At 36.8% G+C, this 27,126-nt stretch overlaps 3 protein-coding genes across 6 annotated transcripts; 2 read left to right on the top strand and 1 right to left on the bottom strand.

The window, feature by feature from the left end:
• Window positions 1-3,402: 3,402 nt before the first annotated feature.
• Window positions 3,403-7,503, top strand: plin2 (perilipin 2). 2 transcript variants are annotated; one of them, XM_059514661.1, is made up of 8 exons: window positions 3,403-3,545; window positions 3,884-3,935; window positions 4,154-4,349; window positions 4,435-4,517; window positions 5,398-5,683; window positions 6,230-6,414; window positions 6,529-6,648; window positions 6,861-7,503. In XM_059514661.1, exons 2-8 carry the CDS (start codon window positions 3,906-3,908, stop codon window positions 7,224-7,226), a joined length of 1,266 nt encoding a protein of 421 aa, XP_059370644.1. In that variant the 5' UTR covers window positions 3,403-3,545; window positions 3,884-3,905; the 3' UTR covers window positions 7,227-7,503. The 2 variants fall into 2 exon arrangements, with proteins under 2 accessions (XP_059370644.1, XP_059370645.1); XM_059514662.1 differs by lacking the exon at window positions 4,154-4,349 and having other exon boundaries at window positions 3,495-3,545.
• Window positions 7,504-9,114: 1,611 nt separating this feature from the next.
• On the bottom strand, window positions 9,115-14,120 carry lgals17 (galectin 17). 3 transcript variants are annotated; one of them, XM_059514659.1, is made up of 7 exons: window positions 13,977-14,098; window positions 13,659-13,792; window positions 12,068-12,108; window positions 11,620-11,967; window positions 10,598-10,867; window positions 9,621-9,671; window positions 9,115-9,470 (listed from the first exon to the last, which is right to left on the bottom strand). In XM_059514659.1, exons 3-7 carry the CDS (start codon window positions 12,090-12,092, stop codon window positions 9,391-9,393), a joined length of 774 nt encoding a protein of 257 aa, XP_059370642.1. In that variant the 5' UTR covers window positions 12,093-12,108; window positions 13,659-13,792; window positions 13,977-14,098; the 3' UTR covers window positions 9,115-9,390. The 3 variants fall into 3 exon arrangements, with proteins under 3 accessions (XP_059370642.1, XP_059370643.1, XP_059370641.1); XM_059514660.1 differs by having other exon boundaries at window positions 13,659-13,777; window positions 13,977-14,009; XM_059514658.1 differs by lacking the exon at window positions 13,659-13,792 and having other exon boundaries at window positions 13,977-14,120.
• Window positions 14,121-14,732: 612 nt separating this feature from the next.
• Window positions 14,733-26,996, top strand: clptm1 (CLPTM1 regulator of GABA type A receptor forward trafficking). Its single transcript, XM_059514657.1, has 14 exons — window positions 14,733-14,885; window positions 17,395-17,516; window positions 18,208-18,331; window positions 18,452-18,610; window positions 18,763-18,880; window positions 19,059-19,144; window positions 19,277-19,397; window positions 19,510-19,754; window positions 20,629-20,722; window positions 23,614-23,804; window positions 23,902-23,997; window positions 24,085-24,220; window positions 25,926-26,093; window positions 26,194-26,996. The coding sequence occupies exons 1-14, from the start codon at window positions 14,832-14,834 to the stop codon at window positions 26,355-26,357; spliced, it is 1,878 nt and encodes a 625-aa protein (XP_059370640.1). The 5' UTR covers window positions 14,733-14,831; the 3' UTR covers window positions 26,358-26,996.
• The last annotated feature ends 130 nt before the right edge of the window (window positions 26,997-27,126 follow it).

Below are 27,126 nucleotides of genomic sequence, written 5' to 3'. Positions count from 1 at the left end.
TCAACCCCAGAGCAGCGACTGTCACAGGCTCCTCCCAGAGCTTAAACACACTGCTGGAGGATCATCAGCCCTTCAAAACACTCTTATTCGCACGCATTACTACAATGAACATTTCTCAAGGTAGCGTTAGTGAATATCTCTCATATATCTCTTTTTATTAACAATATCTCTTTTTTTTGTGTCTGTAATGACACAAAAAAAAATAATAAAAAATTAACAAGAAAGTAAAAATTAAGAACAAACTAAATTTAGGGACAAAAAGTTACACACAGTAATTTTTTTTAAAGTAGCTTGTGTATGTATCACTATTTGTTGAATTTATTTATTTTCTATTCTATTCTTATTTTGGTGCAGATGTAAAATTCTGTTTTTACTTTAACACAGTTTTACTTTGACAGTGTTATTTACGTACATGTCAATTTTTAGAGAACTGACACAGAGCAAGTCGCCTTGTGTTAACCTCAATAATAATAATAATAAAAACCCTTCACATTTGACCTTCTCCCAAGCGAGGTCCATATCTATCTTTAACTTGCTTTGTTCCGTTTTGAAGTTAAAGGGATAGTTCACCCCAAAAATGAAAATGTTACCATACTTTACTTTTCCTCAATTTTTTTCAAACCTGTATGAGTCTCCAAACCTTTTGAACACAAAAGAGGTTGGTAACCGAACAGTAGCTATGGACTTTCATAGTATTCTTTCCCATACTATGGAAGTCAATGTCTAACAACAACTTACCAACATATTTCAAAATATATTATTTTGTGTTCAACAGAAAAAAGAAATATGTTCAACATATACTTTCAATTCATAATTCAACTTAATGGTGATTAAATGGTGACAAAATGTATATTTTGGGGTGAAATATCCCTTTAAGAGGATTCTATGCAGATGCATTTATGTTATTGTTTGTGACATATAACCATAGACAGATGCTAAACTTTGTACAATATGTCTCTCTTGACTGTTCGACTTGACATGATCTCACTTGTATTTTCTTTGCTGCATCAATTAATCACATTACTCCTTTATCAGCAAAAACACTGTCAGTTTATTGTCTGCTGATTCCACTTGCATAACTATATCAGATAGCATGGGAACCTGTAACCTGATTCAGTGATTCAGTAGAATGACAGTGTGAAGTCATTTTGGTCTTTGTCCTGAGTGATCATTATTTTTGCTGCTTGTCAGCACAAGATGCCAACCGCAGTCAACACCACTATAATGTCAGTATAGGAACCTTGAATTTCAAGACACCAAGAAATCTAAATGTGATTGCTTTACTATATATGTACAGTCCTAAATAGTGCTGCTGTCTTAAAATGCTTAAGAATTGCTGTACTCACCCTCAGGCTATCCAAGATGTATGAGTTTTTTTTTTCATCAGAACAGATTTGGAGTAATTTAGAATTAAGTCACTTGCTCACCAATGGATCATCTGCAATAAATGGGTGCCATCAGAATGAGAGTCCAAACAGATGATAAAAACATCACAATAAACATCCCTAAAACAACGTTCCATTCTTTCAGTCAGTCAGTGCTATTTTTCCAACTATAACAGCATATAATGTTTACTCTGTTCTAAATAGACCCCCCCCCCCCCCCCGCCCCCTAAATTTACCATCCTGTATAAATAATATAATTTGGTGGCATGATATGGATGAATAAAGTCTAATTCCATACGTTTCAGTATTTCTTGTAATGTTTTACTCTAACAAATCACTATGATTTTGAGATATGGGGTTGGTTGGCACAGGGTTAATTACTGGTTTACTGGATGCTGTTACCAAAATAAAACCTGTAAAGGATCTAAAAAATCTATCTTTTAAAAAATCTATTTATCCTATATATATATATATATATATATATATATATATATATATATATATATATATATATATATACACACACACACACACCAAACGCACACACAAAATCTGATTGCTTGGTGACATTAATAAAAAATGCAGGAATTATATTGTAGTCTGTTTTTAAAGCACCTAAGCTTTCATCTGCACCTATTTGTTCCACCAGAGATAATTCTTCAAAGAATAAAAATTGTGGCAACAAACCGCAGTCTACCTGAAAGCGTAAGCTTCTAAAGAAAAGTTGTCATTTCTTTTAATTTAGCCTGACATCTAGTGGTTGAACAACGCTGCAACAGTTGAATGATAAGCCTATTAAAATATCTTGATATTTGTATTTACAGCATTTATAAAGTTTAACAGTCAATTCCAGGTACGAACTTTTCGCTTATGTGTACAAAACAATATAGGCCTTCTTGATCACAGTACATAAGCTCTTAAATCTTATCAAAATATATAGAATTCAGGATTTAAAAATATATATATGTATATTTTATTGAACAATAATCCTGTTGTAATCTTTAATAGTTAACTCGTGGTACAAATAAATTTCAATATGATATATACCACAGCTTTATGTAAGTGTGTTTGTTATAGAAACCGAAAATCACCGCTGCAATGTTACGTTGTGCGAATCATTCTTTGGAGTCGATTCTTTTTAATGAATCGATTCAGAAAACCTTTCTGAACGGTTCGTTCATGAATCACACGGAACCGTGTTTTTGACTCAACTAAAAAAGTGTTACACATTGAACGGAAAATCGTCTCTTTTGGAGATGTCCAATACTCATAACGATCTGGCAACCAGTAAGAAAGAGAATTGAAAATTAAGATAATTAAGACGAAAAGTTAGCTGAATTATAAACACAGCCTATCTAAATATAGCTAGATATTAACTTATATAACATGTTTGAGATTGATTGTCTGACAGATGATATACTGGAACAGACGTGGTTTTAATAAATAGGCCAACGTTTTTTTATCCAAACGATGAAAATGAATTGTATTAGTGTTGTTTAATGTAAATAAATGTAAAGTAAAATGTATTTTTAAGTTAAGTAACGACCCAATAACTAATTTAAGACATTCAAGTTTCCTGTATGGGGTCATTTATATTAGGTTTGTTTCTACCTGTTCTTATTAGCCCATAATTCATGTGTTTCATGACAGTGAGATGTTGAAGAGACACGTCCGCTCTGATGATGATGATGTCAGACAGGTGATGACACTTTCAGAATGACCTTTGTGACGATGAACTCCTGATAAGTGGAGCCCAAGCGATCCTTTGCCCTACTTCACCTGAACTGACTCGGACTATGTGTGAACTTTCACCTACATTACTCAGTTATTAAGTCAGTAAAACGGGAAGTCGCTGCATTAATGTGTCAGATGCTAGTTAACTAAACCCACATCTACACAAGTCACACGCTACACTGGCGCAACTTTGAATGCTTTCAACTTTACAGAAGTACCAGAAAATTGTGTCTAAACGATCTTTGTAAACACTGTTTATGTCATACAGTGAGTCCCCGACCTTTGGACTACATCAGTCGTCATGACGTCACCGCCAGTCTATCACGAGAGATGGTTTCTATAAAAGCCGGAACAGTCGCTCAATCCTCATACAGCAGCTGAGAGTCAGGTCGGGAGTTTGGTTTGCAACCTCAGACAGCACAACAGGTACAGATCTTTTTATTTATACTTATGCTGATATTTAAACCACTGGATTAGATAGGCTACTACACTGAAAAAAAAATGTTTTTTTTTTAAGGTAAGTGGTTGCGAACAATTTATTTTAGCTAGCCTATATAAAAAAATTTTTTAAAAAATGTAAAAGTTATTCAACTAAATTTGTTTATTTAAATATAGCTAAATTGATTGCAACCACTTAGGCTACCTTAGTTTTTTTTTAGTAAATTCAATGAATGCTTTTTTTTCAGTGTATCTTTATTAAAGCTTATAGTAGAAGAAAGAAAGGAATGTCTATTTTCTATGACATTTTGACTGATCTTTTGCAGATTTTCTGCTAACTATAGTGACATGGCTTCAATGGACATTGTGAATAACCAGGTGTGCCATTTTAATCCTCATTTACACAACTTATCTCATTGGAATTGTAACACTAATTAATTTTATACACACACACCCACACACACACGTGTGTGTGTAGGTGTGTATAGAATTAATAAGTGTTACACACACATGTGTGTGTGTGTGTGTGTGTGTGTGTGTGTGTTTGTTGGTTTGGATGTCAAGTAATTTGTTCATTCCTTTCTGTTCCTTTCTAGAACGTGGTTGAACGCATAGTTCACCTTCCCTTGGTTATATCCACCTATGATTTGGTGTCAAATGTGTACTGCAACACCAAAAACAACCATCCGTACTTGAAGTCTGTGTGTGAGGTGGCTGAGAGTGGTGTAAAATCCATAACCTCAGTCGCTTTTCACAGTGCTTTACCCATCATTGGCAAGCTAGAGCCTCAGAGTAAGCTGAATGTTGTTTGCAGGTTAAGATAAGGGCTGATTTTAGTGTAAATATGTATTTACCAAAAGTTTCTGTCTCTCTGTAGTCTCTATGGCAAATGACTTGGCATGCAAAGGACTGGATCAGATAGAGAAGACTCTGCCGATCCTACACAAGCCATCTGATCAGGTATTACATAATATTTGTCTAGATGTTAAAGTCGGCATGAAACGGAAGTTGCAATCATCTTTTCTTCCCCACTGTTATGTATGTCCAAGTGGGACTTGATTTTGTTTATCAGGAATCGAATGGATCTTTTTCGTTGGCTTTTGCTGAGATCTCAAGTGAGTGGCTGTCAAGTGAGTCTGCTATAAAACAGCTGTAGCAAGACAATAGTGTCATTATTCTGCTCCAGTCAGTTCAGTTAAGTTCAATAACTGTGTAAAGTTAACTTATCATGAAACAAGTTCAATTCAGCAATTAGCAGCTCAACAGAAGACCATAGTGTTGTTATTCAGCTTGAGTACATTCAATGTTGATTTAGCTCAGAAACAGTGTTGATGTCTCAATATACATAAATAATGAACAAATTCGATTCAGCTTTAAAAGCAGCTCTACAGAAGACAACAGTGTCATTGTTCAGCTCAATTCAGTTCAAGTTGTGTTTTCATCTGAAAGAGTCAGTGCTGTCAAATCCATGATATTACTGAATATTAAGTGTCTTTATGACCCTAACTAATCAAGACAATAGGCAAGAAACACAAACTCTATCAGGTGACAGAAATGAGTGAAAAAAAACTTTGGAGAAACAAGGCTCAGTGAATTAACAGTGTGATGTTGATCAGGATAACGTCACAACAGCAGTTTTTTTTTTCTTTTCCTATGGGATTCTCATTAAAAAGGGTTTTTCAATTCATGAGTTGGTAGACAAGGTCACAACTCTCCAATAGTGCTGTCAAATGATTAATCGCGATGAATCGTATCCAAAATAAAAGTTGTTTACATTATGTATGTAAGTATACTGCCAGTACTACTATCCAAGCACTGCTCTAATGGTGTTCTCTCGCAGATTGTCGCCAGTGCTAAAGAGGCAGTGACAGGAGCCAAGGAAGCCGTCAGTTGTACCATGAACGGTGCCAAGGAGTCTGTCTCTTCCACCCTCAATGAAGTGACGGACAGGACACGTGGAGCAGTGCAGGACGGTATGGAGAAGACCAAGACGGTGGTGAGCGGTGGAGTCCAAACAGTGATGGAGAGCAGTGTGGTCAAACTGATGAGCAGCAGTGTGGACACAGCACTGAGCACATCTGAGACGCTCCTGGAGCAGTACTTACCTGAAACAGAGGAGGAAAGAGGTGACGATACATGATGGACCGGGTTTACTGGCACCAGGAAATTTTAATGATATTTAGATTGTGACTTAAAGCTGTAAGTTTAAAGTTGTGACCGATTTTCTTTCCTATTATGCCATATATCTGAGGGAAATGGCTCCTCAAATGAGAAAAAAAATTCATTAAACACATTAATATCTATGTATATATATATATAGAGAGAGAGAGAGAGAGAGACTCTTACGTAAGCACTGTGAGAACTGCATGTCTTGTGATATTCTTGTGATATGTTTCCTATGAGGAATGGCTTTTTAAATTACATTGAAAGAATATTCATACTGTATACTCTGTTAAAATCGTCAAATAGTGCTTGGAATTATTACATTTTCCTGGAAAAGAAATATTAATTCTATTCATAAGTGGAACATTAGACTTAGGCACATCTCAAAGAGGTCCTTGACTAGCCATCTAAAATTGATTTATGTCTCAAGAACCTTACTATTATATTTATAAAACTCTCAAATCTAACAGTTGCTTCTTTGTTCTGCTTCTCTGCTTAATCTCTCTCAGAAAGTGAAGTGAAGAATTCTGGGGGACTGGAATATAACAGCGATCTGCTCAGTTACTCCGTACGGCTGGGGTCTCTCTCCAGCAAAGTCCGGAACAGGGCTTACCAGAGGGCCATGGATAAAGTTCGTAATGCCATACAACGCAGCCAAGAATCCATATCTCAGCTAAACCACATCATGGATCTAGTAAGTTGATCTGAGATTCATTCAGCGATCTATAAATGTCAAAATACTGTCAAAAATATATAAATAAATATATAAATGTCAAAATACATGTTTTTTTGTTTTGTTTTTTATTAGATTGAATATACCCGCAATAATTTTGATGTGTCTAACCAGAAGCTAAATGAAAAACTGAGTACACTGATGGGCTGGAAGAGTCAAGAAGAGACCGAGATGGTCACAGACAACGAAGCTGAGGTATCTGAGACATCATGTGACTGGAAATTAGGGGTGCATGATTTCTGCAACATTTTTTTTTTTTTTGCAATGTATGCTATGATATTACAAATTCAGGAATTTTAACCAGATTTTTTTTTTTTTATTAGTTTTTTGCTGCAAAATAAAAATAAGAATAAAAAATGATGGAAAATTACTTATTAAACTCTCTTTTGCAAATCTTTTTCAATCAGCAAATTGAATCGCGCACATTGACCATTGCCCACAATCTCAGCCAGCAGCTTCAGAGCACATGTCTGGTCTTGGTGTCCAGCTTCAAAGGGCTCCCTCAGCACATCCAGGTCCAGGCCGTCTCCGTCAGCCACTCCGCCATGGAGATCTACAGCAGCTTCAGTAAGGCATCCGCTATAGGAGATCTGTCCAGCAGCGTCCTCACCACCAGTCGATCCCAGCTGAACAAAATAAGAGATTCCATGGATAACGTCATGGACTACCTGCTCAATAATACACCTCTCAATTGGCTGGTAGGTCCATTTTACCCACACACGGAACGTGGGGCTGCAGACAGCCCTGAATGTGACAAACCACGGACCCTTTGAGTCACTGAATGAAGACCATTATTAACCATTTGTTTCTATCTCACAAATACACGTAAAGTCACACATTCCTGCCAGTAAAAAACTTCTCTACTTTGAAAGCAGTGATACTTTCTCTGATAACAATTATTACTAATAATATACAGTTTTACAAACTTTACTCTTGTAAACCTGCATATGCCTAATCTTTAAGATATAAACAGTGCTTTTTACACAGTTTAATTTGCTGTCTTTTATTGTTTTTGTACATTTCTAATAAAATAATACATTTAAAATTGTATTCTTGTTTTGAGGATGGAAATCTTTATGGTAATAAGCTATGACGCGGTTGGGCAGCAACCAATCGGACAGGTTGATTATTGCTGTTTCGCGTTTGCAATAATCTATGATGTGTCCCTGTTTGCGTACAGGGACATAAAAAATAAATTAAAAGTGATACGTGGACCAAGGTGTCTGAGATTGTTCATTTTCCATCAGAGTATTTTTACAGTGGTTTATACATTATTAGGTAAAGGATCTTAATACTTCCTCCACAACAATATTTAATGAGGTTAACTTATAACGTTACCCTCCTTGTGGTTAGTCTGCACGAGATCAACAAGCTGGTTTGCTTTGCGGCCGCTTTAAATACAAAATATTCATTCGATCTACGTCAGAGCGTCTGAGCGCTCACTAATCTTTCTGCAGCGTCGTGAGCAGAGCGGCAAGAGCGATTTTTGACACTCTCGACGCCGGCGGTGTGAACGCACAGTTAGGGTCACATAGACGTAGTGTTTGTGACGTCATCCATAGATTTCCAAAGAGCGTTTTTGAAGCCAAAAATGGGCGGGGCCAGCCGTCGCCATCTTGGCAGTGTGTCACCCTGCCTGACTCCTGGATATAAGTGAAAATGGGCAAAAGGTGGGAGCTGGGTTCCGAAACCACACCCACCTAGCTCGACGGCGGTGACCGCAGCGGCAATCCACCTGTCAATCAAGTGGCCGCACCCTTAATTATGCCAATCTCTAGCGGTCATTTGAGGTTTCAGTTTAAGTCACGTATAGGAGCTTCCATATGGGCTTCATGAGAGCGCGGGAGGTTAAACAACACCCTTTTACCCTGTCAAAAACAGCTCTGTTTACAGCAAGCTGTTTTGTTGCCTGTTTCTTTAAATGTTAATGAGCTCTGCTGACTCCGCCCCCTCTTCCAAGCCACTCTCTGAGAGACTGTAAACTTTAGCCACATTCATTGTGAAACTTGCTAAGTAGCACGTTATTATGAAAGGCAATTTGTATAGAGTCATTAAAAAACCTTATACTATCTTCTGTTGGTGAAGCTGGATCACAAATGATTTGCACGAAGATAGACCCATTTAGTAGATCAAGGTGCATTCCCTTCAAAAACAAAAGTTATCCTCTGCGTGTTCATTATTACATCCAACAACAGAACACCTCAATCGCTTAGGATCTTAGCATCTGAGATCAGCTCAATTTGAGAAAGGATTTAACGAGATAAAAAAAAACAAGTCAGAGCGTAATTTTTATAATTTATAGGGTGTTTGTGTACACACACTGCCAGCACACATGTCAAACAGCTGGTAAAAGTGCATGTGGCATCCGATGACCCCATTAAACCTTTCATTTAGACAATGCAGTGTCTTTTTTTTTTCTGATAATTACAATATTTTAGATAAAAGGGATTAAAACATCATTAATAGGTCCATGCACCAAGCATCTTAAATATAACAATGCTGAAGTCATCTATTGTGTACAAAGATATGATAAACATCTGAATTTTAATATTTTAATGAATCTACTCTAATCTCATGCTACACATTTGATGCGATAGCAAAAGTACAGGTAAATGCTGATAATACGTTTTTTTGCATCAAATTTCTACTAATCTAAATGCATTTTTGATCTTTTACTATTTGTTTATTATATATTAACTCTACAATTTAACATTATTTTAATAAGTCAATGTACATAAAACAACCCCTACAAAAGTCACACACACAGGTTTCAGGTATTCACACATTTGTGAGCCTTCATAGATGCCAAGCCAGAGAACAGACTTATAAAATACAGTATATAAAACAACACTCTTTTCACAACTGTTTTCCCACAGTGTAGCCTGAAATTGCTTAGTCAAAAGTTAAATGAGAAATACAGTTAAAATCAGAACAATCTCAATTAATGTGAAGCATTAGATGAAACGTGAGGAAAAGAGAAATGAGGCTTAAAGCTGGCATAATCATTGAAGCTTTACCTGAAATGAAAAAAGTGGGAAGAAATAACAATAAATATAAAAACTGTAAGACTGTATGTAAGTCATTTCTCCCTTCAAAATCAAGATATGGTTTTTATATGTTTTCATTAGCTTGTCAAGTAACGATTACATGATTTGTCTTCAGCTTACCCAATGCAGACTTTATTTGCAGAGTTTCTGTTTCTTTTGGTAGCACAGGTTCTACAATTGAGAAAAAGAATGAGATTAACAAAGTCTTACAACTGGCCACTCTGGAAAAAAAACATGGACATGTTTCAGATATATTAATGGAGCAACGGCAACTAAACAACAACAAAAAAAGACATATTTGGTTCCTTCGTGGTCAAAAAATAACCAATATGTGACTGCAACACAAAGCAAGTGTTTGCAAATGTGTAAAATCACTAATTCTTTATATACTGTAGATCTATAGGAATCTAGCGCTCACACCATGGTATTTCATATGTTTCTCTTTTTTACTCCAACCAGATGTCACTTATATGCCTTCAAAAATTCCATTTTAAATAGTTGAACATGAAACACTGCTTTGATGGAAAAATAATAAAAAATGATTAGAAAAATTAAGTTGTACTATTTCCAATGGGGAAAATTGGGAAATTATCATAATTAGGCCTATTGCATGAATATTAATTAGTACCATAAAATTCTCCCAGAATTTTAAAGAAAAAATGTATTGAACAAAAACACATTACACTGATTTTACTGAAAAAAAAAAAGTTATTTTTCAACCCCTAAATGAAAAGGGCATCTTTTTTGGGTTTAATCAACTTAAAAAATAAAATTTGCTCTTTGCCTTCATCAAAGACAAAATAAGATGTTCAACTTGAAAATAAACTCAAAATTAATGTTTATATAACTTTCTTTGGTGAATGGAAGTCATTTATGTACTGAAATGGAAGAAACCTTACAGCAGAAAAACATTAATCACGTTAAAGGTGACATGACAAACTTTTACAACAAAACAGACTCAAAAGCACTACATAGAGATAATTAATATTTTATGTAATGTCAACATTTTTGAATTAGAGTTCTTATAACAAAACAAAAGCTGGATTGTTGACCATACATAACAATACAGAATACTATACTCAACAAAAGTGACCTACCTGTAACAGTGACCTTCACTGTGCTGAGAGCCAAACCTTCTGAGTCAAGAACTTTGTATGTTCCGGCACTGCGGGCCGCAACATTACTGAGAATCAAATTCTTGTCTCTCTTTTCCAGATAAACTTTCTTGTTTATGACTGCATCTTTTTCCCACAAGACTGTCCAGTCGGTTTCATTACTGTTTTGAAAAATCACTTGCTCAGCTTGATGTGTGTGCAGATCCAGGATCAGTTCTGCCCCAGTCTGCACAGATTTGATGTCCTTGTGATCTACCATGGGATGAGGAACAAAGCATCAATTTAGATTCATTATAGTTGAATGTATTATAGTTAGTCATTAACTGAAAGAGAGTTATTAGTAAACTAAAACTAAAATAGTAAAAAAGCATTTTCGTTACATGAAATAAAATATTTTACTTTTTTTTTATATCAGCAAGTTGCAAAGGCAACATTTCTCATTCTCATTTAGTTTAACATATTGTAATAAAATAGCTAAAAATTAATAAACTGAAAGAAAAGTAATATAAACATTAAAAAAACATTATTAAAACTCAAATTAACTTTGACTAAAATTAAAATTAAAACAAAACTTAAAAAAACAAAAAAAAACAATTAAATCACTGATTTATACTGCATGTTAAAGCAATATAAATTAAACTAAATCAACAGCATTTGTGGCATAATGTTGATTACTACAAATAATAATAATAATAATTCCAACTTCTTTGCATTCTTTGAAAGAAGCTATACATGAGTTCCTGGACCAAATGTGAAGATTATAATTTTATAAAAGAACTTAAATGATTTCTTAAGCTAAAGCATTGTGTGTTGTGTCAGCTGTAAAGATTTTACTAAATATTTTTGGCGTTAAGTCAATTTCTGAAGTGAAAACTGTTTTTATGCCATTTTTTCATTGTATTACAACACAAGACATATCGATTGAGCTTAAATTGTACCAAACACAGATTATTTATTTAAAACTGCTATAAGTGAGATGTGTTCTAGTGTTAAAGTGCCCTTACCGATTACTGCAAGGTGGACGCTATGAATGAAAATTCGTTTCTTGATACTCGATCCACCTACCACCAAGTAACTCTCATAAATGCCTGCATCGCTGAATCTGACATCCTGTAAGAACAGAGAGCAGTTTCCCTTCACAAGCAGTTCCTGTGGGACGTCTGCCCGGTCTCTATACGCCTCCCCCTGAAACTGCTCCTGTCCCATTCGCTCAAACACCGAATCACTTATGGTCTGCCACTGAATATGAGGCTTGTGATCAGACTCCAGGTGTGATGCCACAGAACATGGCAGGACAGCTGGCAGACCGACCCTTGATGACGTATGGACAACCACTGAGAGGGGAGAGGAGCCTATAGAGACAAGTTTGATAAAATACACATTATTTGACATTAAAATTAAGCACAAAATGCTAATAAATTGGCATATTTCTATCATTGCCATTGTACTTACCAACACAAATAAGAAGCCACGGCATCAGAAAGGCTGAAATCCTGAGAAGAAATAAATTGCAGTTAGGACTACTGAGGCTACTTGAGTATATTTATTATTTTCAGTCCAGATGATCTAAAGTCTCCAGACAACAGCATTGTGTTCTATTAAGTAGTGCTCCATATGGCAAGCCATATTAGCTTTTAATATAGGCTTACTTACTTATTTACTAGTAACAATTAAATTTGGGAACGCTTCGATTTAATTGTTAATAGTAACAATTACGAGCTCTATACTTCAATTCCTACCAGTAACAATTGCTTTAGAGAGCTCTGCTGTTGCATTTTTAGTAACAATTGAATTGTGGAGCTCCACAATGCAGTTCCTATTAACAATTTATATAAGAGTGCTCTCCAAATTAGTTGTTACTAAATGCAATTGTAATGTTCTCTAATTCAGGTAATAGTAGGGGTGGAACGATACATGTATTATTATCGAACCATCACGGTACGGGCATCTCGGTTCGGTGCATGAGGCCTTACAACGAATACAGGCAATTCACCCCCAATTCAGAAGGGGGCGCCTGCAACAATGCAACGTTGTTTGATAACCGGCTGCCAGCAGAAGAACAGCAAATACCATGAGTTGCACACTTGAAAACAAAGCCCACTAGACAGTGACCATATGCTGATTTTGAACACGTCAAATTAAGCCTGTCATATAAATTATTTTCTCAGTTTTATTATTAACTTAATATTTTCAGCACTTTACCACTGGAAGAAACTGCTGTCAACAACAAACTGACATTAAAATGATGTCATACAGCATCTTAATCAAGTCTTGACTAAGGCTGATGATACACAGGGAAACTTTTTAGGCAATATTGCTTGGCAACTTTGGTTAATGTTGGCATCAACAAGCAACCAGGTGAGACAAAGGGCCCACGACAAATTTAAATAGAAATCTATTACTAGGATGGTCATATGAGCCGCTAATACCAGACACGTCCCGGCCAGGATTTTAATATTGCCTAAAACATCCAAAGCAGTTTGAACAATAACATGCAGGTATTGTACTTAATTGACCAATCGTGGGACTGCGTGTGAGAAGATGAGATCTTCAGAGAACGATCAAAGCGATGCATATGTGCACGTGTTTGTTCGTTTCTTTGACTTGAAGGATTGTTGTGCACAGATAAAAAAAAGACACCAAAGAGCGATTCGAAAGCATAATGAGCCGTCTGCTCTGCTCTCCATAGCTCTAATGAATGTCACACAATGATCGACCTGCACAATGCCCTATTATTACCCATTCTCAGTAGGAAAGTGCCCAAGCAACATTGCTCAAAACAGGTTGCCCCATGTATCATCAGCCTAACATCTCAACTAATTAACCGAAGACGTCCCCTCCTGGTCACTGTCTAATGCTGGGTGTATTTAATGCTAATTCGGCTTCCCATATGGTTTGAACGCGCCTCAGTATCAGATTCCTGGAGCTGCGATGATGCGACGAAACGAAACCTAAACTCAACAGACCTCAGTTTTAGGGGTAGGCAACTCCTGAAGTGCTGATGTCCTACAGACTTTAGCTCCAACCCTGAAAAAAACCTCACCTGTTTGTAGCGTTAGTAATCCTGAAGACTTTGATTAGCTTGTTCGTGGTTACAGCTAAACTCTGGAGGACAGCGGCACTCCGGGGGGACAGACGTTGCCTATCCCCTGGTCTAGAGACCTAAACTAACAAGACCTGAATATATTTGATAACAGTCCGTCAGCATGGATATTTGGAGGACAAGAAGCAAATTAACTGTTGTTTTACTGATTATAGCCTATATTTATTATTCTCATCGTTTACTGATAAACCTCTTTGATTCCTAAAAGAATGCAACATAAATTTCCATTACTGTGTTGCTATTAAGGACGTTTCTTACCAGTTATTTCTGTCCATCTTACATTTGAGTTGTCTCCTGTTCCTGCACGAGATGTTGAACGAGTGTAAACAGCTCAGCCGCAGCAGCGAATATATAGCCATCCTATCTCTCTCCATTTCCCGAAAACGAAACTAGTCGAAACCGTTAGGTATAAAAGTTAACTTCAGTCAGTCAAAATAACGATTTTGAGATTATATCTCATCTAATTTCGTGTCTCTGGAAATAGTGTTTTGACATTGTATAAAACTTTTTTGTGTAAGTTAATGAACAATTTTGATTAAAAATGAAATGATAATAAACAAAAGAAAAGATAAAGAAACCTTGGAGTAAGGATTGGTACAGAATACCTATTTTTAAATAGTGTTATTTACTTAATTGTATGGCTTTATCAAGTATTACAAATCTACTATTTAAGAATATTACTATATTTATTACATTGGAGAAAGCCATATTGCATGCATGCGTGTCCATATTCGGTCATGTGCTCATGTTTCAAAGTCAATGATTTAGTTTAATCACTAAGCTGTTAAAAAAATAAATAAAAATAAAACCATTTTTTAACAAGTCTAAATTAAATAATGATATAAAATAAAAATCAATACTAAAGTCAAGTCCCCAAATAGCCTTCACGTTACTTTGTGTATTTGTGTGTATAAAAGCTTAATCATGGAATCAACGAAATGAACCGAGACATATGAAAATTCAGTTCAGCTATTTAAAAAAAACATAATTAGTACAAAATTCATTACTTTTTTGAACCGGTCACCGAAATGTAGTAGTTCTCATACAGAACATCTCGCGATATCTATCAGATCAAGTACCAGCGCATTACAGTGTGCGATAGAGACAGGTAAGATGGCGGCGCAGGAGACTCAAGCAGCGCAGCAGTCGTCCGTTAGCAACGGAGAGGTAAGAACAGCCGAAATGATAAAGTGTAGCCGTGAAATGGACGTGTCAACGAACAGCTTTAATATAGTCCACACGTTCAGGAAACTAAATTCTTGTTTCGTGTCAGTTTTAAAGAAGAAAGCCAGACTGCCGGTCTGAATCGGCGACCCCTTTAATTCAGGGTCAGAAATGCTGCCTGAGTCACGGAGGCTCTGTCCGATTGTTTGGCTTATTTATACCGGCACATCTCATTTTTACAAAACGACACAAAGCTTAACTTATCCAATCTATCTATCACACAGACTATATTTCAAAAACTAGCATTCTGCTGATTTCATTGACCGCATGTTTGGGCATTAAAACGTTTGAACCCGTCTTTGATGCCCTTAAACGCTGTCTATGTAGACAGAGACAGAAACACACTATATTACAGACTGCTGTTCAGATGTTGGTCTACGTAATGTTGAGTTGATCAGTGTTAGCATGCTAGCTAACTACAGTAGCTGCCTAGCTCTTCTGTTAGCTTCACATGTCAGAGCAGTTTAGAGATGGCAGTATTGTGCAATCCTATTAGTCCGCCAGTTAGACCTTATAGTGACGAAATAGCGCGTGTCTTTTTGTAGACAGAAGAACTGTAGTGGTGGTGAGAAGTTTTGTAATGATCAGGCTATATAGCATATTGTGTGCAGTCAGCTAATTTAGTAATTGGTTTAAGTCAGGGGTGATCAGTCCTGCTATTAGAGATCTGCTTTCATTAAGAGATTTATTGCAGTCATACTCCTGCTGTTAATTTCTAGTGAACATGAAGACTTTGGTTAATTATTTTTTGCTGGTGTTAGACCTAAACCATCAGGATAGCAGTTGAAGAGTGAGAGCTTGCTATTGGATTAAGTAACTTCGATAGCAAGGTAAACTGGACTTATTTGGATGAATAACCCTGTGGTTACTGATTACACAGGTTATAAAGGTCATATAGGTGGTATCAATCATAAACATTACTCAGGTTTGCCAACCTTTTTCCAAAACTGTGTGGGCTGCCAAATGTAAACAAGCGGATAATGGTCTCCCAGCATTTCTTTAGAAATCTCAAGATTGTTAGCTTTATAGAAAACACAGAAAACTGGTCTGATGTCCTTTGTATGTTATTTTGTGAGCCCCACCCCCACATTTAAAATGTGTTTTTGCACCAATGTGTGGTTCAATGATCGTAATCAATCTCTAGGTGGGGTCTCTGTTAATAGTGAGGGGTTGTAATGACTTCTGTTGACACAAATTACCATGACAACACCACTTCAGAATCTCCACATTTTCTGATAGGCCTTTCCATCATCTGTGATTGGGGTGACTTCAACCGTGTCATCAGAAAGCTACAATGGACTTTTATTTGGGATACAATAGAGATCTCAGGACAGAGCACTGGGGTACCTCGTATTCAGAATGAAGACTGGAAATGACTGGCTGCCCACATTCACTGTTTGAGGTTTGAACAGTGAATGTACTCTAGAAATATAGTACTCTACGCAAGGGTGTAAACATAGACATTGATAGCATCCAAAGGTCGATTTCAAATGTTGTATACTTGCCACAATTTATTAGTTTGTTGATATGTTACTGTATTCTATTATTTTTTTGGCTTTGTTTTGATCCAATCCCTGATCTTGGTGATTGGCCTTTTTGGACTTATTGTTATCTCAGAGCGGTTATCTCTAATCTTGAGACATGTGGACTGTAACCAGAATCATTATAAATTAGATCTCCGGCTTCTGTTTCCATTTAGTTTACCTATATCCAGTCAGAAGTAACTCCTTGCTCAAAAAGATTTGTTTAATATTTACCCTGTTCAGTAGTGTGTCAAATCTAAATCATTTTCTCAGGCAAATTGGTTTTAGCTGATCACCAATTAAAAGAACAGGAATGAGCTAGAACAGTTGCAAAGCTAGATGAAAGCTCCAGTAGTCGCTTTATGAGCTTGTGAAAATACATTTGTAAATCATATTATTTTTGTTTCAAGATTGTAGTTGAAACTGGTCATGGTTTTGTTTTTGTTAGACTGAGACAATGACTGGCTTCTATCATCTGCCTCTCTTCTCAGACCTGAACTGATGTCTGTCTGTCTGAGAAAATTATTATGATTTGTTTTCTTTGTAGAAATCACCCATTTGAATGTATAGTGCAGTTGGGGGGTTTTGAGATCTGTTTTTGCAAATATGACATTAAGCAATGAAATTTCGGTGTTTTTGGGAGCACTTTATTTCCTGTTTGGTCAGTGCAGGTTTTTAATTGGCATCCTTCCAAGACCTGTCAGACTGGCTTTCAAAAATAAATGCAGTCATCTAAAGTTATAGCTGTAATATTTGGCTTTCTGTTTTCTGCTTAGTTAATTATAATTGAAAATCTAAATCCAAAGCAAAAAGAAATCAACCTGTGGTTAAAAAAGGACCAGAGCTCTGAAACTGATCTGTTCCATCTTTAGATCACTGTGAATACTAGATCTTAATATATAGTAATTTATCACTAATGTTGTGTGCAGGTGAGCAGTAATGGGGCAGCTGCCTCAGGTCAGGTAGCTCAGACAGGTGCGACTGCACAGGACCCACAACAACAGCAACAGCAGCCCAATGCCTGGCAGGTGATTAAAGGTGTCCTCTTCAGGTGAGTCTTTAATGTTGTGCACCTAAATGATTGTTTAACTCTAATAGTTTTTTCCTTGTCTCCATATGTACTTTAAGAACCTCCTGCATGGTCTTTATTTGACAGATGTGGTTTATCTTTTGACCATTGTAAAACACAGTGATGTGATTGATAACTTATTATAGATCATTTGGTATAGTTTTTGAGCTAGTTTTGCTGTTTTTCAGTGCATTTGAATAGTTGATTTGGTCATACTTATTAATGACATCTCCAGGATTTCTGTAGTATCAAAATAGGTTTGAGAATTGTCAACTTTTGCTGGAATTGCCCACTGAAGTTTTGATATTGTAACAACCCCAGTTTGAGCCCTAAGGATCTGTATTGCTCAACAGTCATCCCGTGAAAGGAAAGCAACTCATCTCCTGAGCTTTTCCTGGTGCTCTAATCGATGTCTAGGGGTTTTATGTTAACTTTAACATTTCATACTTATGCAATATATAAAGCTTATTGTCACAATTACAGGAATTACCTTCTCCAGTAATATTTCTATGAATTCACTTTACTCCTATTTAAAGAAACAAACTTTTAATCTGTCTCGTACCATAGGTGATAGTGTAAGTGTATTGCATCATGAGTTCTGGGATTATGTTTTCTGAATATTATAGGACCGAAGTCTAACATGAGTCTGCTCTTGTGTTTGTGAATCACGCAGGATTTTTATCATCTGGGCTATAAGTAGCTGGTTCCGCAGAGGTCCTTCAACTCCAGATCCCAGCACTCCCGCTGGAGCTCCACGACTGCCCAGCCGAAACCTCTTCCCCAAGGACACCCTTATGGTATTCATAATCAAAAGTATAATCCTTTAACATGTAGAACTACATGCACATACATAACCAAGTTCTCTGTAAGATCTGGTTTGTAGCTGCTTGATAATTCTGCTACCTGTCTCTTCACAGGATTTATATGTATATATCTCTGAGAATGAGATATTTACAGATTTTAACAATACAGAAGCACTGTTCATGTACCAGCAAGATCTGGTTTATGGAGATTGGACCACAGGGGAGTCGGGAGATGGCTGCTATGAGCATTACAAAGAACTGGACCTCTCTGAGGTTGGACTCAAACGCTTTTTATAAATGTGAATGGGATAGATATGAGACATGCGTGGTTTTGTAAGAAGTAACATTGATTTTTTTAGTGTACTTGTTTTTTTTTTTTTTTGGGCACGATTTGCTGATAATTCTGCCTCTGTTTGTTCGTACAGGGTGTGAAGCAGAACGGCTCAATATACATCCACGTTTACTTCACCAAAAGTGGCTTCCACCCAGACCCCAAACGCAAGGGCCAGTACCGCAGGCTGTCCACGGTCCATGCCACTCGAAGTGAGTGTGTCCAGTTTTTGGTTGTATTACTTGTTCTCTCATTCACCTCTGTCTCACTCGTGTTTTTGCTGCATAGACGTTTGTCTGTGTCAGCAGGCCTAAAATAACACATTATCAGTGCATGGGTGAACCCCCTTTAAAGCCTAGAGCCCGTTTTCACACGCTTCCTCTTCAACAGTGCTCAACAAGTACAAGAGGAGGAAGTTCCTCAAGACCAAGAACTTGTTGACGGGAGAAACCGAAGCTGATCCAGAAATGATCAAGGTAAGTGGTAGAAAAGATTGGCCGCCATCTTCCGCATGGCATTCATTCCTGTGCATTCTGGGATTTCCTTTTTACTCAAGGACATGTGTGTTTTGGAGTTTCTAAAGTTTTGTTATGTTTGTACATTCCCAGAGGGCTGAGAGTCATGGGCCTGTGGAGATCATATCCCATTGGCATCCCAACATCACTATCAACATGGTAGACGATCACACAGCTTGGGTGAAAGGCTCTGTCCCCCCACCTCTTGACCAGCGTAGGTTTTTTTGTTTTGCTGCTAAACATCTCATATTTCTGAAACAATTTATTAAGCCTTCGATGAATCTAGAATCACCCCTGGTTAACCTGAGCACTTCTGTTTCTCTCAGATGTAAAGTTTGATGCAGTGAGTGGAGACTACTATCCCATTGTTTATTTCAATGACTACTGGAACCTGCAGAAGGACTATTACCCCATAAACGATACCCTGGAGAGTCTGCCCCTCCGACTCACCTACTGCCCCCTCTCCTTGTGGCGCTGGCAGTTATATGCCGCCCAGAACGCCCGCTCCCCCTGGAACTTCCTGGCAGAGGACACTTACGAGCAGTCAGATGAGGACCAGGACTCTGTCAAGGTTTGTACTGCACTCAAGAAAATCATTTTATTGGTTTAGAGATCTAAGTGAGTGATGGGATTTCTTTACCATGAAAATGTTTGAGAGCAAATGAGGGTCAAAAATGTTTATAGATGTATGTATATAGAAATTGCAGTGTGGAAAACGTGAATATGGTTTTAATATTTGTTTTTCGTACTTCTAAATGTAAAATATAGAAGATAAATATCACTATATAGATAATTGGTTTTAATTAATATTCTGGATTTTAATTTGGCAAGATAAGTTACATAATTTATTGGGTTTCAAAAACTAGTACCACACAATGCCATTACATCATGATTATACTGTAGCTTATTTATGTTAAGTATTGTTTGCATAATAACTTTTAAAAAAAAAATAGCCATTCATTCTTAACTTAGCAAAGCAATATTTTAAATAATCAGAAATAAAAATGTATTTTATGTAATTTAGACCATTTAGGAAAGAATCGAAAATGGTAATGATAAAATTATTGTTAGAATATTTTGCTGATTAATAAAACAGTGCATATTGTCTTTTCATTGTCAAATAGATTTAGCTGTTGTGGTTTGTTTTGGTCATTGGAACCCTTAAAATATTAGTAGAAAAATCTGTATTGGTTGTAAAAAGAAAAAAAAAGTGTTTAGTAGTGCTCATAATCACATGCTCAGGTAGTATTTTCATTTGAAATGAGCAGACCCTTAGACACGAAACGGTCACAACATAGCAAGCAGATAAATCATGATTGATTACCATAATTAGTGATGTAATGTTTACGATTACAAGCAATGTAACTACTTTGAGAGACACCATTAAAATGTCTTGTCTTGTGTTAAAACAAAACAAAACAAAAACTAGCTTTTTATCTCAACAGGTGGCTCTACTTGAGACCAACCCCTACCTCCTGGGATTGACCATCGTTGTTTCCATCGTCCACAGCATTTTTGAGTTCTTGGCCTTCAAGAATGGTAAATAAATACTAGAGATGCTCTGGTACTGAGCTCCTGTACTCGTACTCGTTAAAATGATACCAAACGCCAATACCACACAGCATGTGGTAAGTGCCATATTCAGACAAAGAAACACCAACAACAGACTGCAGAATGCAATTATTATTAGAGATTGAGGATGTCTACGAAATGTATGTATGCAATTAATATAATGTTAAACATTCAGTATTAACGCCTGTTTAGCTGTTGTGCTCGATCTGATTAGCAACTTTTGTTGTGTGATCGTTGATGTTTGCTCACTTAGCACATGCATCATTTGGATTAAAACTAAATTGTAAATATAAAACAACATTTATAGGGGTATTTACTATAAACATTTATTTTCAACTTTATGCATACATGACTTTATGGCGAAAGTGAAACTATAATTCAGTGTAAATGCACTAGGCTATACTGTACTTGTTAGAGCCTGACCGATATGGATTTTTGGGGGCCGATGCCGATATTAACTCGATAATAGCCGATTTATAAGCCGATATTTTGATTTTAAAAATAATCTGGATATTAGACCCATTTCCTATAAACTGCATTTACACAACATTCAATAGCAAAATATCTGCCTGTTCTATGTATGTGGGCTGTATAAACCATTTTCCAGAATGGACTATGTTAAAAAAAAAGCCTTAGATTACAGTCTCAATGACTAAACAATTGCACATCAAAAGTATATATTTTTTAATGATCAAAAAACAGTCTGGTTTTAAACATTTAACACTTTTACTTTCTTCCAGTTGAAGCTGGTTTTAACAGTCTGTGTGTTTACTGTAAATAAATTATAATACTAAAGTTAAAGTATTTGCAGAAGTAGTCCCACATATCTCCTACATAGGCAAAAATGAGAAATATATATATATTTTTTTATTTGTCAAGCAATAGGTATTACCTACTTATATTTAACAATATTATTTCAACATTTTCCTGTTATGTCTGTAAAGCTGCTTTGAAACAATATGTAAAAAAAAAAAAAAAAAAGCGCTTTTTCAGCTCACATTTATTTACATGTCCCCTCTGGTTTAATCATTTCTGACGCACCTACTGTAGTTCTGTAACTACACTATATTTGCTCTCACAGACACATTCACAACAGACCCGTATATCTTAAAAAAGTGAGTGAAGTGACATTCAGCCAAGTATGGTACCTAAGTCATGTTATTGAAGGTGGAGAGAGAACTGTACATGCACTCCCCCCACCCACAATTCCTGCCGGCCCGGGACTCGAACTCACAACCTTTCGATTGGGAGTCCGACTCTCTAACCATTAGGCCACGATCTTCTCCTCTTCTCTTTGTGCAGTCTGAATCAAAACATCGTCTTGCCTACTATTACCGGAAGATTACGGAATCAATTCGAAGTTGAATGGTTAACGTTAGTGTCATGAACACACCGCTGTCAATTTTGAGAAGAACCACCTTCAAACAAGTTAATAGCAAGCATTTAAGGGGCCTGCTAAAAAGGAAGCTATTAGCGTTAGAGTAACGTAACCAGCCTGAATTCACCAAATTGTTCTCTGGACCTGAGGGTAGCCTCTTCTTCCTTGCTTCTCTCTTAATTCTCATCAGCAGGACTAGTGCTATCGCTCGCTTCTTACAACGGGACAGATACATGTTTGCTGCTGACCGAAAGGAGGAGGAACAGACTATGAAAGAGCTCCCGCTAAACGTTTTTGAAACCCCCCCCTACACCACAGCGCAGCGCAAATCGCGTTGTATCTGAAGGGCAACGCTGAGCCCAGCGGCAAGCGCCGTGCATACCGCGTACTGTGTGAAAGGCCCAATTACGCGGTCATTATGTGGGAAACACACCGCAATAGAATAAGAATAAGTTAAACGCTAACGTTATAGTTTTGCCTCCTATTAACGTTCGCGCTCTTCCACTGATAAACATGGTATTAGCTTTGTGGCTAATCTAATATAGCAATGCATTAGCGGCTGTAAGTGATGTTACAGAATATTTAGAAGTGATAATGATAGGACCGTTAGCTAGAACTACCACACAGTTTTTATATACAGGGTATGAACTAAATCTACAATCATTTCACATGACGAACGACAGACTCACCGTTAAAACAGTTGATCGCTTTCTTCTGTAGTGGACTTCTGGCGCTGTTGTTAACTCTGGAGCTGCAGAGCTCCCTCTGGTGGGCACACTATGCAACACTCATAACATGAGTGAAGCATGAGACTCTGTTTCTCATGTTTCATCGGCCGTTATAAATGCCGATGCCGATTTAAATGCAATTAGCTTATATCAGCCGATAATATCAGCCGGCCGATATATCGGTCGGGCTCTAGTACTTGTCCCTATCATTCTGCACCAATACAAATATATGCGTTGCACTTGTTTTGCTTGTTTCATGAGTGTTTTTGTATGATGCGAGTCGCTTTGGAATATAAATCGCAGCACGTTTCAGATGAAAAAACTATACTTATATTTCTGAAATATAAGTAGTGGAGTAGTGGAGCAGCTCTAATGCTATTAAATTAAAGACCATGTACCATAGATCAAAAAATTAAGTGAATGTAACTAAAACTTGTAAAATACATTTTAATTGGCATAAAGTTAAAAAAATAACGGAAGGATATATCTCTTTGATAAATGCAGGTAACCAACTAACATATTCTTTTAGTTTTGTACCAAGTATTTAAAAAAAAATTACAAATGCAATGAAAATACCAGTATCGGTTTTCTGTATTGTTAAGTACCAAAAATAAAAGTATCGTATCGTCCGAGTTCTAAGTGGTATCGGAGCATCCCTAATAAATACTGATGTGTGTGTGTGGTAATTGATCAAGACTTGTGGGTTCTGCTGTCTGAGCTGCGTGGCGTCTCTCATTTCACTTTCTCTGCAGATATCCAGTTCTGGAACAGCCGTCAGTCTCTGGAGGGGCTGTCTGTGCGCTCCATCATATTCGGGGTGTTCCAGTCTCTGGTAGTGCTGCTCTATATCCTGGACAATGAGACCAATTTTGTCGTCCAGGTCAGCGTATTCATCGGCCTGCTCATTGACTTCTGGAAGATTACCAAAGTCATGGATGTCAGGGTGAGATGATGCCACCGCCAGGCTTTGGATGACTTTAGTTTTATGGCTAGGTTTGAGTTCTTGGATCTCGTTGTTGATTCTTGTTTTCGTTTTCTAGCTGGACAGAGAAAACAGGATTGCTGGAATTTTCCCACGATTGATATTCAAAGACAAGTCCACATATGTGGACTCTTCAACAAAAATCTATGATGACGTAAGAAACTTTTTAGCTGCAGTTTAAAGGTGATTGATCAAATTTATTCAAACTTTATGAGAAATGCCTGTTTTGTTTTTTCCCTAGATGGCTTTTAAGTATCTGTCCTGGCTGTTGTACCCTCTCTTTGGGTGCTATGCAGTTTATAGCTTACTATATGTGGAACACAAAGGCTGGTACTCTTGGGTGCTCAGTATGCTTTATGGGTTCTTGTTAACTTTCGGTAAGTGTAACCTCACTTCATGTGTGCAATGGCTTCATTGTGATAAGCATAATAATGCTCAGAGTCTGTGACAAATAAAAATCAGTGACAAGATGCTTAAGGAAAAAATCACAAAGGGGAATTTCACTTTTTCACCTTCAAGGCCGAAAGGATTTTCTACAGTTCTGTAAACCGAATAAAGAGAGAGAGCTGTCCATAAGGATACGCTCATGTGTGAAATCCAGCCAATAACCTGAGGGCTGTGAATGCGTGTTGACACACCTTCATTTTTAATGGATTTTAAAGTTAAATTAACAAGAAAACGTTGTTTTTGTTTACAGCGGGTAAAATGAGTTTTGAACACGTCACCATTTTTCTTAGTAAATATATTTCTAAAGTTGCTGTTGACATGAAATTTTCACCAGATGTCGTTAACAACTGATGGCATATAAAAGGTGTCTTATTACCAACGTGTCACACAAGAAACATAAGTAAGTTTATGAAGCTACTAGATTACTTTTTGTGCGGAAATAAAATAAAAACTACAACAATCTTGTATCTTTGTAAACTTACGGTTGAACCCCTGATTATTTTACCGATTGAAAAGGTCAAAAACAAGACATAAATGCAGCGGAAAACCAACTTTTTTCCCCCCTAAGGTTTCTTTACTTACCGAGTATAACGTTTATCTTCATAGAACCCACAGCTTTTTCCTGGGAATCAACCCCATGACTTTGGCGTCACTAATGCCATGCATTACTTTTATAGGAGCTATAGGAACTTTAGTGCAAAATTCTGTTTGGTGATGCTATTGGTGTTGAAATCGGATATTTCAGCTTTAAAAAAAATTACAAAAGGTCTGTCATTCAAAAATATCTTGTCAAATCACTGTCTGCCACTCATTCAAATGATTTATAGATCCTTTGCAATGGTTAACTAATGCTATAACTAGCATACTTTTAGACCATTTGGATTGGTAAAAAAAAAACTTTTTAGAATAAATTTTGTGCATGTAAATTTATGTGAACACAGCCGTTAAAGCAACAAACATTCGTGACCCTGGACCACAAAACCAGTCTGAAGTCGCTGGGGTATATTTTAAGCAATAGCCAAAAAAAACATTGTATAGATCAAAATTAATAGATTTTTCTTTTATGCCAAAAACCATTAGGATATTAAGTAAAGATCATGTTCCATGAAGATATTTTGTAAATTTCCTACCGTAAATAATCAAAACTTAATTTTTGATTAGTAATATGTATTGCTTAGAATTCATCTGGATTCATTTTTGCACCCTCAGATTCCAGATTTTCAAATAGATGTATCTCGGCCAAATATTGTCTGATCCTAACAAACCATACATCTATGGAAAGCTTATTTATATGTATACCTTTATTTATATGATGATTTCATAAAATTGACACTTAAGACTGGGTTTGTGGTCCAGGGTTACATTTTAGCTTCCCACCAGGAGCGTTGCAGGTTTCCGTTGGCATGTGACATTAAAAGTGGTCTAGGTCTTTAAAAAAATAAAAAAAGCATCTCAAGACCCCCTGAGTGAGTCCTCAAGACAGAATAGTTGTTCAGAGCTCCCACTGATTTTAAATTGTTTCACACATCCTTATTACTTTTCATTAGTTCTTATGACATGTCCAACTGTGAAAAAAAAGATCCATCAATTTGCCATGTTTTGAATTATATTATAAATGCTTTGTGTTTCCTAAAGGGTTCATCACCATGACACCGCAGCTCTTCATCAACTACAAGATGAAGTCAGTGGCCCATCTTCCCTGGAGGATGCTCACCTACAAGGCCTTGAATACCTTTATAGATGACTTGTTTGCCTTCGTCATCAAGATGCCAATGATGTACAGAATAGGTTGTCTCAGAGATGGTACGTGCTTCAACTTTGAATCTCTTAGTATGATTGCTTCAGCGTAGTGTCATGTTAGTAATATCTAGTTTTAACTGAACGTACCACCATTTCTCCACAGATGTGGTCTTCTTCGTCTATCTGTACCAGCGCTGGATTTACAGAGTGGATCCCAACCGTGTGAATGAGTTTGGGACCAGCGGAGTGCAGCAGAGCAAGGACAGCCCAGCCCAGCCAACCGCTGCCATCACAGATAAACCAGATGGGGAGAAGAAGAATGATTAAGCTCTTTTAACCCCCTCCCTTGCCCTCTGGTCTTGTGAAGGTGCGATAAGGGCATCTTCAAGACTGAGTTTGTTTTATTGTCAGGGAAGGGAACTGGATTAATGGTATTGCGTAAAAGACTGCAGGAAAAAAAATGAAGTTCAGTTCAGCGTTCCTCCTTTGTGTGGGATCCACAGGGGAAAAATATATCTATATATTTAATGTAGACTTCCTAAAATCATTCTTTTTCAATCTCCCATATTTTTGCAGTCAAAGTGAAGTAAAACGTGATGTACTGTATTGTATATTTTTGGGTTGGTAACACTAATCATTTTAAGGGTTAGGAGGTCTGTGATTAAATCCTGTTTGCTGGAGTGAATAGGGCGAGTGCAGTACATATCTTTTTGTTTTTTGGAGTACAAGAGCGAGGAAAAGAGGCTCAACACAGCCTCGCCGGTCTCCTGATCCTGTGTACTTCTTTTCTGTTCATTCCATGTGTGAAGGATTTCCAGGAAGAAGTTGTGTAGTGTAGGACAGCCAATTCTGTTCAAACACTACCTGTGTGCGAGACAGACTTTTCACATTTTTAAAACAAGAATTGATGTTGCTGACTTGAACAAAAAATAAAGAAATAACAGCCTTGTAGGTATTAATATATAATTATATTAATAATATTAATAATTATGATCATGATTTTTCTTTTTTAAGCCTCTGATTTTTCTTTTGTATGTTCTAAACTGTAACACATCTCAGCTTGTAAAATTGAATCATGCTGACATCAGCTTGTCTA

The sequence above is a fragment of the Carassius carassius genome, chromosome 28 (genome assembly GCF_963082965.1).
Source record: "Carassius carassius chromosome 28, fCarCar2.1, whole genome shotgun sequence".
NCBI lineage: Eukaryota > Metazoa > Chordata > Actinopteri > Cypriniformes > Cyprinidae > Carassius > Carassius carassius.
This window is presented reverse-complemented; position numbering and strand designations above follow the sequence as displayed.